This window comes from Trifolium pratense, linkage group LG7, assembly GCF_020283565.1.
Source record: "Trifolium pratense cultivar HEN17-A07 linkage group LG7, ARS_RC_1.1, whole genome shotgun sequence".
Taxonomy (NCBI): domain Eukaryota; kingdom Viridiplantae; phylum Streptophyta; class Magnoliopsida; order Fabales; family Fabaceae; genus Trifolium; species Trifolium pratense.
Genome location: NC_060065.1, coordinates 16,675,986 through 16,689,553, shown reverse-complemented (window position 1 = coordinate 16,689,553; position 13,568 = coordinate 16,675,986). Strand labels below are relative to the sequence as shown.

The 13,568-nt window shown below is 33.5% G+C and overlaps 1 protein-coding gene across 5 annotated transcripts; it reads left to right on the top strand.

Moving 5' to 3' along the window:
- Positions 1 to 3,659: 3,659 nt before the first annotated feature.
- LOC123894482 lies at positions 3,660 to 7,526 on the top strand. Of its 5 annotated transcripts, none has more exons than XR_006803828.1 (5): positions 3,660 to 4,273; positions 5,310 to 5,763; positions 5,961 to 6,121; positions 6,607 to 6,858; positions 6,970 to 7,042. XR_006803828.1 is itself a non-coding variant. In XM_045944495.1 (4 exons), the coding sequence occupies exons 2-4, from the start codon at positions 5,310 to 5,312 to the stop codon at positions 6,613 to 6,615; spliced, it is 624 nt and encodes a 207-aa protein (XP_045800451.1). In that variant the 5' UTR covers positions 3,660 to 4,273; the 3' UTR covers positions 6,616 to 7,042. The 5 variants fall into 5 exon arrangements, 1 of the variants encoding a protein (XP_045800451.1); XR_006803826.1 differs by having other exon boundaries at positions 6,607 to 6,862; positions 6,974 to 7,042; XR_006803827.1 differs by having other exon boundaries at positions 6,607 to 6,862.
- The last annotated feature ends 6,042 nt before the right edge of the window (positions 7,527 to 13,568 follow it).

The window sequence follows — 13,568 nt, the reverse complement described above, 5'->3', positions numbered from 1 at the left end:
TCAAAATTAAACAAACTATACTAATAGAGTATAATAGTAAAGCATTATTTTTCATAATAAAGAAAAGTTATGGGCCTTTTCTGTCAAATAAAAAAGGTGATGGCCTTCCAAAACAGTTAGAAAGGAGAAAATACAAAAAAATTCAACAAAAAATGCTGCTTGCATGATTTGAGCATGAGACCTCCTTTCAAAACTGCAAATGCGCGCCAACCGAGCTACATTTCTTCTATGATATTTTCGGACATGAGGCCTATATATTAATAAAACAAAAATTATTTGGAGGCCTAATAGACTTTAAAAAATTCGGTTTTTAGTGAGGCCTAAAGCCCTAACTTGGGCTGCTTGTAGCTTGGGCCGGCCCTGATTTTAAGGTGCATTTAATTAACTAATATCCCATTTAATTTACTTCAAAATAGTAATAATTAACTTTATTAATTAAAAGATATAGCCCACTATATTTATTATCTATTTAAGAGAATTGGAAAGACAAAATATGATATGCTGCCAAATTTGATTTATGATCACGTGATTGGTAATACGACCATAATTATATGCATCCAATTTTTTTTTGGTTTGTTAACAATCAGACTTATAGTACTCCTGGTAATACTTGATTTATGCCAACTTGTGATTTTTGTTTTTTTTTCGGTGAACAAGACTGAGTATTATAGTATTATGTGGTAATGGTAACGATTGTTAGTACTATTTTAGCTTTTGAATTGCTAATATGTTTTAGAATTTTATAATACTTACTATAATTTAATTTATTTTTTTCATCTTAAAAAAAAGTTTGAAACAAAAAAGCTTTGTAGCAAAAAAATTTTGACCAATCGCGTGATCATAGATCAAGTATTTGGCAAGTATCATATTTTGCCTATGTAATTTTTTTAAATTGGTAATAAATATAGTGAACCATATATTTTAATTAATAAAGTTGATTATTGCTATTTTTAAAATAAATTAAATGAGATATTGGTTAATTAAATGCACCTTAAAATGTGCCTAAGGACACATGTGAGCAGAACCCACGATATTTTCACTACCGTTTAAATGTGATAAATCTTAGTTGGAGAACTTGTAGATCACAAAAGCTAATTTCTCTCCTCCATACTGAATTTTCTTCATTCACATAAATGAGAGATCTATCGTGAATAAAGAAAAAGGTAGAGAAAATATATCACATCATTTAAATGGTAGGGAACATACATATTGATATATATGTTGATGTAAATAGAAATTGGATATTTAGATTATTGCATTACTATTTTTTTTTTTTGAAACAGATTACATTACTATTTATAGAATAGAGGAAATAAATTAAATTCTGCTGTCCACCGATTCATGGGTACTCTCAAATCGTGCCGTAACATGTTTTAATTTTATTATTAAAAGAACACATCCCTTAAGTAGTCAGCTATTCATTCATGACTTATGCATATGGAGAAAATCCGGTTGAATAGGGAAAATCCATCTTGCATATATTACAGGTTCCTCGACGAAGATTAGTCATTGCTAATGGCAGTAGGAACTTGGTACCAATATTATGGTAACCTCAAAAAAAAAACACAATATTCATTGAGATTAGAAGAGTACATAAAAAACATAAGGCTCTTTTGGATTGATGAGATATATTGCAATGGAGTGAAGCGGAATAGAGTGGGGTGGAATGAGATGGAGCGGAATGAAATAAATTTTTCGTTTCATTGTTTGGATATTTTAAAAATGAGAGGAACAAAATTGAAGATAAGTGATAGTATTGAATGAAATCCATTCCATCCTATTCTATTTCATTCCATTATTATTTTATAAATCCAAACAATGAAACATTATTATACTCCATTCCGTTACATTCCATCGCATTTCATCAATCCAAACATAGCCTAAGAGTTTTATCTAGTGGTAAAATGTTCGATTTTTTATTAGGAAGCTGTGAACAATCTCTTGACATTTCATTAAGCAATTCTTTTCTTTTGAAGCCATCAACTTTTTATACAAGTTCATAGTTTGTCTTTTTTATTTTTTGAATGGTGATTGCAGTCTGGCAAGTGAATTAGTCTGTCGTCGAGTAATAATTCACACTCTAGTGTTTAGAATGAGTTCGTATTTACGGGGATCATGCCAAAACGACTAGTTTCGTTTAGGAATTATGGTAGTTTTGCTTTCGCTTTGTTGGTTTGAAAAGGTTTTGACAAGTAAAAGTAAATAGCAATTAAAAAGACAATTAAAATAAAGAGATGAGTTTCAGATGAGAACGACTGGTTAAGTACTTTCGAATCCCTCCCATATTCCTGCTTGGTAACTAGCGCTATATCCGCTCACTATTTAATTATTACCAGGTGATTAATTTCTATTAAGATAAGTTCAGTGCTACCATTTCTTATCTCTATTGCAATTTGAATAAAGTTTAGTCAACCGTTGGTAGGTTTCCCCCTTGTTTATCACACATCTTTACCTTTAACAAGTTCAACCTATAACAAGTTCTCACGTGTTCTCCTACCTTGTTTGATTAACCCTAATCATGCAGAATTTAACCATGTGTAATTCTTAATTACAAACCTAACCTCAGATACTGAATTTAATGGTCTCATATTAGTTGGTTATAATTATCTCTTTGATTCGGAGTCTTAGATGTGTCACATGATCCACTTCGACTCTAGGTACTATCAAATTATGTGGCCATTCATATATGAAAGTGTATAAATAAATAGAGATAATAACAGACGATGAATGAATAGCAATTGTAAATAGTCTCTTTCAAACCAAATTACATGTCTCAAGCACTCATAGGGGAGTTCATCTACTTGACCTAACCTAGAGGGATTTAGCTACTAAAGACCTTACAAGAACAATAATAAGGAATAAGCATAAAGAAAAACCTTATTCTTTGAGAGCTTCTTAGCCCTCCTTGCTCTTCCTGCTTTGCTCATTAGAGGCTTATAGCTCTCTAAACTTCTAAATGAATAATTGTGAAGGAGGAGAGCTCTATTTATAGTTTTTTTAGCGTTTTTGGGCTTTTCCATCGTATCCATCGTAGCCCATAGTGGCCACGATAATCCTAACATTGGTACGATGAGTCTGTTTTTCTTGGCGGCCAAGTTTCCTTCTCATCATGACCACAATGTAATCCATCGTAGCCACGATGGTGTCCATAATTAGATTTTTGCTTCACCACAAAAGTTGTAGCTCTTTGCATTAGATTTCTAACGCATGGTCACAAGACTCAATCCGATACTCGTAGCTCCAGTTATGGCGTTTATGGTATGATGTGGTATTTTGAGCGTATTTCTTCCTTTTTTCCCCTTTTTATGCATTTTCCACTTTTCTTGCTTCTTGGTCAAGTAACTTTATAACTTTAGGTATTTGCTTGCATTTGGTCTTCAATCACTACTAAAACTACTAAAAACTAACCTAAAATACTACTAAAAAATCATATAATTTACTGTCGTCAAATGATTTTGATGCTTGAATGGTTGGTCTCTGGTTCTTCTTTTCGTGAATTATTTTGGGACAAAGGGATTATATACAAAATGTGTCTAGTATTAGCCCAGCCATCCACATTGCAAGAGAGCTCTGGGTGTTCTTTCCATTGAAGCTTTACTGGCCACCTCCTTAGCTTGCTCACTGAAGTGGATCCCTTGTATTTAGGGATTCTCACTAGTACAAATATGACATATTACACATCATGTTTACATCTGACGAGCATATGTCAGATGTAAAAGGCTATATGGAGTAGCCTTTTCATCTGGCTTCAATATCCACAGATGTGAAAAATAAATAGAAAAGACTTTTTACATCTGACTTCAATGTACCAGAAGCATAACTAAACGCGGTGGCAATACTGTAATTATCTCGAAAATTGTCTAAAATAAATATATATCTGGGCAAATATATCCTCAGATGTAACAAGTCAGGTTGAGTAAATAAAAAAAAAAAAAAATTGGAACCAAATAATTGATTCAAGTGCAAAACACTCTCAGACGCGTACCTACACTCAAATATAACACTCTCTCTCTCGATGTCAAGAACAAAACCGAAGAACAAACCCAAACCCTCGATTCGTCTCGATTCCTCTCTCGATTCGACAATCTCTCACTCTCACTGTCACTCGTCCTCTCTCACTCATTCTCTCGATCTCGATTTCGTCCTCTCTCTCACAGTGGTTCTCTCGATCTGGATCTCGAACCCTAAGCCCCAAATCGAAGCTCAGTGAAACAAATTGAAGCTTCTCTCAGATTGTTATCGTTCCTCTCCCTACAACTGAAAACACAAACAGGTACTGATTCTATTCTCAAATTTTTTAATTTCTTTTTGTTTGCTTAAAGACTGAATTCTAATTATTATCATTATATATCTTTGATGATGATTATTATCATAATAATATGTAATTTTTGGGGTTTTATGTCCTGCTGATGTGCGTTTTTTGTTTGGTTTTATGTGCGTTTTTTTGGGTTTTTATCTTTTTGTTCTGCTTTTGGTTTGTGGGCGTGTTGCCCTGGTAGTCTCTTTTTTATGTTTGTTTCCTATTGTAATGTGTTGATAGAACAAATCTAACGGGTTTGTTGCTTTAGTTTCTCCCTGACTATTGCTTTGTAGTTTCTATTTCAACCAAGCACTGCTTGTACTTGTGTCTTTAATAAAATTTTGCCTCATTCAAAAAAAATTTGGGGTTTTATGTTGTACTCTACTGTTGGATATCACATGGATGATGATTTCATGAATTTGAATGCACAAGAATAATATCTTATTATCATCTTAGTTTATTCCATGTTCTGTCTAGAGTTTTTATTCGATAATCATCTTGTCATTATTACTATTATTATTCGTTTTGGCTGTGGTGTTCTGTTTGTTTTCATTGTGTAGTAGTTTTGTTGTTTATTGCTTCTTTAGGAGAAGTAGAACTTGATGGAATTAACTTGATATGTATGTTAAATTTCGATTTTTATGGTGAGTTTTTTTGTCTGGTATATAGTGGTAATTGGTAAAGTTTAAGTGGTTCATTTGAAATCTGATTCATTTTAAGTTTCAATGATTTTTGTTTTGTCTGCTATATAGTGGTAAATTTAACACAATATATTATTTATGTTGAGGAGTGTCCGAACACCGTTTACTTCAATCTGTTGGTGTATATATTGAACTTGGTTTTCATTATGGTTTGAAGTTTGCTTCTTACCAAAACAAAAATAAGACCCATTTCTCCATCTAAAATTGTGAGACTAAAACCAAACAACCATGTATGCTTTGTTGTGTTAATCTTCATTAGTAGTTCAATCTAAGTTGAAATTCATTGGTTTTTGAAAATGTTGTTGCAGATGGTTCCAAGGAATTTTGTTGAGAGATATTGGAAAGATGTATCAAATCCAATTTCCCTTAGACTTCCAAATGAGTCTGTTTGTAAAATGTTTTGGGTGCAATTTGGTGACGAGATTTGGCTTCAGGATTGGAAAAGGTTTGCACGGTCGCTTAGATGCGGAGATCTTAAAGTTTTTCAATACAAAGGAGGATCAGATTTTCATGTCATTATACTTGATGATAGTAAACTAGAAATTGACTATTCAAGTATGATTTGCAACGATAAACAAGAAGCTAAAGAGAGTGATGATGATGGCTATGTTGAGATTACAAATGAGGCTGATAATACCAAACAATCCCTCAAGAAAAAGAAAATCAACTCAAATGATAGTGATACCACTACTGCTACAACTCAAGTGACAAACATTGTCAATAGAAAAATTAATACAAAGGCAACCCAGCAAAAAGTCTCAGGCAAGTTAATATACATCCTTTTACTTATATAGCTATTCATCGGTAAAATATGTTTTTATTTGGTCCCTATATCTCAAATTTTGTTTTTAGCCTTTCTATCCACTTTTCAATCTATATAGCTTACAAGTTTTTAGGCTGGAACTAATTTACTTATTTTCAAGATGTGATCTTTATTTTGTACCTTTAAAGTTTTATAGAGGCTAATGGAACCAGAGGAGGCAGCGGTAAGAAAGCTAAGAAATGCTCAAAAATTGTAGATGCAAATAAGAGAAGCTGCACTGATGCTCATCCTAATGAGAATCCCTATTTCACTCTTAAATTATCGCCATCTTATGCGGAAGCTGATAAATTAATCTTGGTATGTTTCCTATACTTTTTTTAGTAAATACTAGTAAATTTGGTACTTAAATGTGTGAGAGACTTTCATTTCACTATAGGAACTGAATGTATTGAAATTACAAACAAATCCCCAAATTTTCTTTTCCTTTTTCAGGTGTGAGGGTCTGCAGCTTTTTTCTGTTTTTTTAGTTAGTTTTAGACTCTCTTTTTTTTTTTTTACAAAAGAGTTAGTTTTAGACTTTTAGTAGTCACAATTTGTTGAATTCTGTTTTTGGTGAGTTTATCATGAAATTCTGTTTGCATGTTCTTTGTTGAATTCATATGAGAATTCCATTCCAATATCAATTTCTACAGCTTCCTCATTGCTTATATTTTTCCTCTTTGATTGCTTCCTAGACAGTATATGGACTATGTATATCTTAAATGATGTTTCAGGCAACTACAAGATACTGTTTTTATTTTACAAAATGAATTTATATGGACTTTCATTGATGTTGTTTTCAGGATTTTTAAACCTTGTTGAAGGAGAAAAACAAATTCAAACCTGGATGTTTTCAAGAAGGAGAAAGACAAATTCAAACCTGGATCTAAGGTAGAAGAAAATTAAGGGTTGTTTAAGAACAAGTGGAGTGGCAGCAAAAGCTGCGTTTCTGTTACTAAACAGCTCGTCTAGTGAGAAGCATCATCGCCTAGCGACGACAGCAGCGTGCTCTGCCTCTGTATGTTGTTCTTTCCCCTATCCAACCATTCTTGATCGTAGGTAAGCAAACTCAAGCTCTTTTCCTTCTCTCTAGGATTATTCTATTCTTTTGGTGTTAGAAATATCACTAATCTCATTCTTGGTAATTATATGTGGCTTGTTTGGAGAAAGAGGCTGTGATTGAAGTATTTGGAGCTGAGAATTGAATGAAAATGGAAGGACATGGCCATTTGGAGAAAGGTATGAAATTGGAGATTGGTGATTGTTAGAGGAGTTTCATGGAAACTCGTAAGTACGAGTTTTGCTACCTTAGTTTCTCATAATTAATAAATGCACGACAACAATAGGATTTTATGGAATTTAGAGTGAGTTAAATTAAAAACCCAAATTTAACTCTACTGTAATTATAGTATATGATATAATGTCTATAGCTAATGAAATGGGACTGTAGGTGGTTAAATTATCAATTTTTGCAGAAAAACGCAGATTATGATGTTGCCGATGATGAGGCTTAGGAGCTAGCTAGGTTATGAATTGCGAAACAGCTGGGTAACTTGTTTTCTTGACCTATACAATCCCGAGGTAGATTATGATGTTGCCGATGATGAGGCTTAGGAGCTAGCTAGGTTAATTTGTGTGATGTTACAATGGATTCACATTAATTATGATGTTTTGAATTGTAATGACTTGTATTTTGCTTGAAAGTTATAACATTTTGGATGAATGAGTTGATATTTTGCTTGAATTGTAATGACTTGGTATTTTATTTGAATTGTAATGACTTGGTTGAATGTAATTGTATTTTGGTTGAATGTTGAATTGTAATGCTATTTTGGTTTTTTATAATTACAAAATAGGATTTAAAATATAAAAAAAAAACGCAGGATTTTGAAAAAATAAATAAATAAATAAATAAAGTTACTATTTCACATCTGGTGACTTGGTCAGATGTAAAAGGTCCAATTTAATTAAAAAAACAAAATTGGTCAGCTGAAACACGAGAACAGAGGTAAAAGGGGATACTTTTACATCTGGCGAATGTCAGATGTAAAAAGCATAAACTTACTACTTCTCGTACGTCTACCTCTGACTTGGGCCAGATGTAAAAGGGGGTTTTGGCCAGATGTAAAAAATGTTTTCTATACTAGTGTCTCGATGTTATTTTGGTCCAAAATTATTGTACTACAGACCATGTGTACATCACTAAATTTGATAACATGTTCTTGATTGAACTTTATGATTTGTGAAGATTAAAACTATGAATACAAATTAGTAACATTTTTGCATGTTACAAGAAAAAATTATAGTTTTTCCAATATACAAACACAAATTAGTAACACTTTTGCATGTGACAAGAAACATAAACCGGTAACATTTATCAAATGTTACTAATGATACTCTAAAATGCTATTAAAGCTTTTTAATAACATGGGCTTACAACACTTGATAAAATGATACTAAATTGAAATAGTAACATTTTTCTTGATTTAATAACATATTTCAAATGTTACTAAATCCCAAACTTGTTGTAGTGCATCACAATCACCACTCGATATGAATTTGTAGAGTAACATTGTTAAAACAAGATAATGGAATTAGAATAAGAAGGGAAACGTGACCCAACCAAATCGAAAGATGATGGGTCAGGTGAATTCATGGTTAAAAAATTAATCTCAATTAAAATTCTCTGGTTTGTCGGTTCTTGTTTCATTCCTCATTTATTTTCTTTTACACGGTAGGACATCTTGCCCCCAATACAGCAGGCTGAAGAACTTAAAGCTTATCCAATACACGCAAATCTCTCTAAAGTTGTTACTAGCATGAATTCAAAGATTGCCAGCCGTTTAAGAGAGTTTGTTATGATTGGGGATCATAACCAACTTTGATAAAAGGATGGGATTAAATCTTTTATCTTATTGAGATTAAATCTTTTATCTTATGGAGTTTGTTTTAAAATTGAATCATATGAGTTGGCATCTCACGATCTCTATAATCAAGAGGAGGTGTCGAAGGATTAACAAGAATCTTTTATCTTATGAGGAAGTTTTAGATCAAAAGTTTGTTAACAAACTAAAATCCCTATTAGCGTGCTTCTCAAACAAACTACAAATCTAAAGAGAAGCAAAGCTATAAATAGGACTCAAGCAAACATTATGAAGTACGAGCAATAACTGAAGATTGCGAGTCCAAGACCTTGTGCCTACTGTGCAAGGTATACAATCGGTGATTAAAAAGCTTAAAGGAGTTAGGCACTTAATTACTTGGTGGTGTTGTGGTTGAATTGTTATTCAACCTTATTGAAGTACGACAAAGAAGAAGTTACCATCACTTATGATAGTGGTGAGAGGAAGGTGAGCAGTAACTCATATCTAGGAGAGTAGCTCTTAGGTAGAAAAACACTAGGATTAAGAAAAAGCATACATATCAATAGGTTTTGGTATGCGTTATAAGACTAAGTATCATTTCGGAGTAGTGGGTTTCTCTTCCTGGATTGGTATCCCATAGAGTAGGTGTGGTTTGCACTGAACTTGGTTAACAATTACTTGTGTCGTTATTGTTTATAGTATTTTATTTAAGTATTATTAAGTTGATCCTACGATCTAGTTGTCGAACCAATTGTCTGAGACATCTGACAATCTACACAGTTATCCCAGACATTGTGTAAGACATCTATCCTGCTGAGAACAAAATTTCAATTGGTATCAGAGCAGGCACCCTAACCTTTTGGGTGAGCTCCAGGGAGATAAATTTTGTTCAACATGGACAAAGATGGTGGATCAATCAACAGGCCACCAGTCATGGATGGATCTAATTATGATTATTGGAAAGCAATGATGATTGCCTTTATCAAATCCATGGACTATAGAGCATGGAAGGTGATTATTAAAGGATGGACTCATCCAGTAATCACTGCAGAAGATGGTACTACAACCCCAAAACCTGAAGCAGAGTGGAGTACAACAGAAGATGCATAAGCTAATGGCAATTCAAAAGCGCTCAACGCTATATTCAATGGTGTTGATAAAAACATGTTCAAACTAATCAACACATGTACAGAAGCCAAGAAAGCATGGGAAATTCTCCAAACTGCTCATGAAGGAACAACTAAGGTTCGTATGTCAAAGCTACAACTTCTCACGACAAAATTTGATTCTTGAAGATGGAAGAGGATGAAACAATATCAGAATTCAACACTAGACTTCGTGATATTGCAAATTCATTTTATGCTTTAGGAGAAAAGATGTCTAAGGAGAAGTTAGTCTGGAAAATACTTAGATCACTGCCTAAAAGATTCAATATGAAGGTCACAACTATTGAGGAAGCACAAGACTTAAGCACGATGAAATTAGATGAACTTATTGGTTCATTACAAACTTTTGAGATGGCTTTTGATGATAGAACAGAAAAGAAACACAAGAATATGGCCTTTGTATCTGAAGAAAGGCCAAGTAATGATGATCTGTTAGAAGTCATAGCCCTCATTAGAAAAAAGTTCAACAAATCTTTGAGCAAACTTCAAGCACAAAGAAGGAAAAATGTCCCAGACAAGATGTCCAACATCAAGCCTTAGAGTAAAGTCAAAGAAGATGACAATTCTGACTAAGACAAAGGCATAAGGTGTTTTGAGTGTGAAGGATTTGGGCATACCAGACCAGAATGCCCGACATACCTCAGGAGGCAGAAAAAGGGCATGACGTCTATATTATCTGACTCTGACGAGGAGAATGAAAAAGGAACTAGTAACAAAGCCTTCACAGGAAAGTGTGAAACCAGCAGCAATTCCAGCTATGAGTATTTTACTGATGAAGATTCTGAAGGGTTATCATGAGGTAGACTTTTAAAACTCTTTTGAAAATCAAACTCAAGAGCGGAAAAACCCTTTTACCTAGAACACTTAGAACAATAAGAATTACTATGAGTTCATATGTTTACCTCTTGAAGCGTCGAGGAGTTTGATCACGAGCGCTGCACGAAAGACAAGCGCCTCTACTCAGTCCACATGAACAGTCCATCCGTCTACAGTGCTAGCTGTGATGATCGGAAGTAGAGAGATTGAGAGAATAAGAAATCCTAGTGCGGCTAGGTTTTCTAAAATGTTTTTACGTAAAAAAAAGTCACCACAAAGGTTCTAGTTATAGAACCACTTGTGTGTGTCATACCTTATGGTGTACTGTATTTCTCACTTAATTCCACAGTACCTCACGGTGTACCAAATTATAAATGAATCTCATCCATTTAGTTAATCTCTCTTCTATCTGTTCTTATGTTTGTGACCCTATAGGTTCTCGGAACGTTGGCAATAATATTAAATCATTATTTAATATTATAAACAGTGAGCGGTATCTAGCAACACATCACTGCTACCCAAGTGACGAGAATGTCATGTGGTCTGACGTAACCTTTCTGTGATAATGATTATGTGTATAATTACCCTTTTGCCCTTATATCTAAATTGAACTCAAGACATAGTATGTGTCATCCTTGTATAGTCCAATTATGATATTCCTTGATACCCGAGTATACTTAATCCAAGTCCAATATCTCATATTGACTTATTCCGGTGTGGCCACACACTTTCAGTCATACTCGATCAAGGGGCCCATAGATATTATTCCTATTATGTAGGAGGGGCAAATCCCATCTAGGCCACTCATGTCCCTCAACATGATTCGCAAAATACCCATTAACCGACTTTATAGTTGTCCTGTTACGGACAACGTTTGAATGGCAACAAAGTACTCGATTCCACATCTAGGGTCCATAGCGGTTTCAGGTCGAAGGATGGTATACACCACTATATCACTATGAGAATAACTTATGACACTTACATAACACACTATGTAGTATTCTCATGGCGGGTCAATCCAATATAAATATTACTCCTAATATTTACATCTATGTGAAGACTTGATATCTCATATCCATGACCCGTGAGATGTGGTCATCAGTCAACTCACATAATAGTCTCTATGTTTTACTGTTATCCCACTTCACAGTAAAGCCTTGACTACGGATACTTTTAAAATAGTTTCCTTAAGTTCAATGGGGTCTCACGATTAAGTCATACTTAATGTTCCATTAAACGGATTAACTATTTTAGGGACTTTACTACTTTGCAAAACAAAAATAATAAAGAAATAAATAATTCGATACAAGTACCAAGTTCTAATAAAACTATTGGCCTTTAGCATGGTTGTCAAACTCGCGAGTAGACTCTTAAACTCGTACGAGTTTACATATCTAGGAAGCAAAAACAAATTGAATCGCTCATAGATTCGATTTTTCATAAACTCGATTAGATTCGAATAGACTCGCATAGACTCGTATAAACTCGCTAGTTTATGGCGAGTTTACGAGTCTATAAATCTTTCTAAAAAAAATTTAAATTTTTTTAATTAAAAAATCCCCATCCAAAACACAAAATTAAAAAAAATAAAAATAAAATTGAAAACCCTTAATGAAGAAAATAATGAGCAAACTGAAGTTAATGTTGAGCAAGTTGATGTTACTGCTAACAATGTTGAGGAACCTGATGTTATTATTACCAATGGTGGCAGCAATGTTGAATTAAGTGGTGAAGATAATGGTGATGATTATATTGGTGGTGATGATGTCACCGGAGCTTTTGATCTTTGAAGTCATTATCATATATATTTCACCGGAGCTTTGCTATTTTGTTTGTTTTATTATGAAGCTTTTTTGTTGACAAGTTTGTTTGAAGTTTGAATTTTTTATTTGAAAATTGAATTTTATGTTAATTGGTGTTCCATTATATATATATATATATATATATATATATATATATATATATATATATATATATATATATATATATATATATATATATATATATATATATGTGTCATTTATGAGTAACTTATAGGCTTTTTAAACTCATTTTTAAGTTTTCATAAACTCGTACGAGTCGAGTCTACGACCCTTTTCGAGTCTGAGTAGACTCTCGAGTCTGACAACCTTTCCCTCTAGGGCTTACACCAACAGATTCGTTCAAAAGAAATAAACAACTATATATCAAGAAGGAGGAACAACACTTGCTGGAAGAACAAAGGAAGATCATAAATGCAATCATTCAAGAACAAGGAATCTTAAAATCTATTGCTACTGATATGAAGAAGGAAGTCACACTGTTAAACTCAAAATTAACGGACATTTCGAAACCAGCTCCCCTAAAGAAGAAAACACATAACCAAATGTCTGACCATATGTCCCAACATTCTACCTCAGACAACACAACTCATCTCCAAACTCTCTCTACCTTCAAACAAAAGAGAAGGAGGAGATGCTATTATTGTGGAAAGATGGGACACACACAAGCCTCATGCTTCAAATTATATCCTAACAAGAGGAACTCAACAGCAAAAGAAGCAAGAAAAGGAAAATTCGGAATGATGTGCCTAATAGCTCACACATCACTCAGAGTATCATCGAAAGAAGATTGGTATTTTGACAGTGGATGTTCAAAACACATGATTGGAGAAAAAACTTATCTAAAAGAGGTAAAATCTTACTCAAACAGCTATGTAACTTTTGGTGATGGAGCTAAAGGAAAAATCAAAGGAATAGGAAAACTAAGTGGTCTTGATTTACCAAGTCTTGATAACGTTCTACTTGTTGAGGGACTGACTGCTAACCTGATAAGTATAAGTCAGTTATGTGATCAAGGACTAAATGTTAGTTTCAACAATTCAGAATGCATTGTCTCCAATAAAGATCAAGAGGTCATGAAAGGATCAAGGTCCAAAGA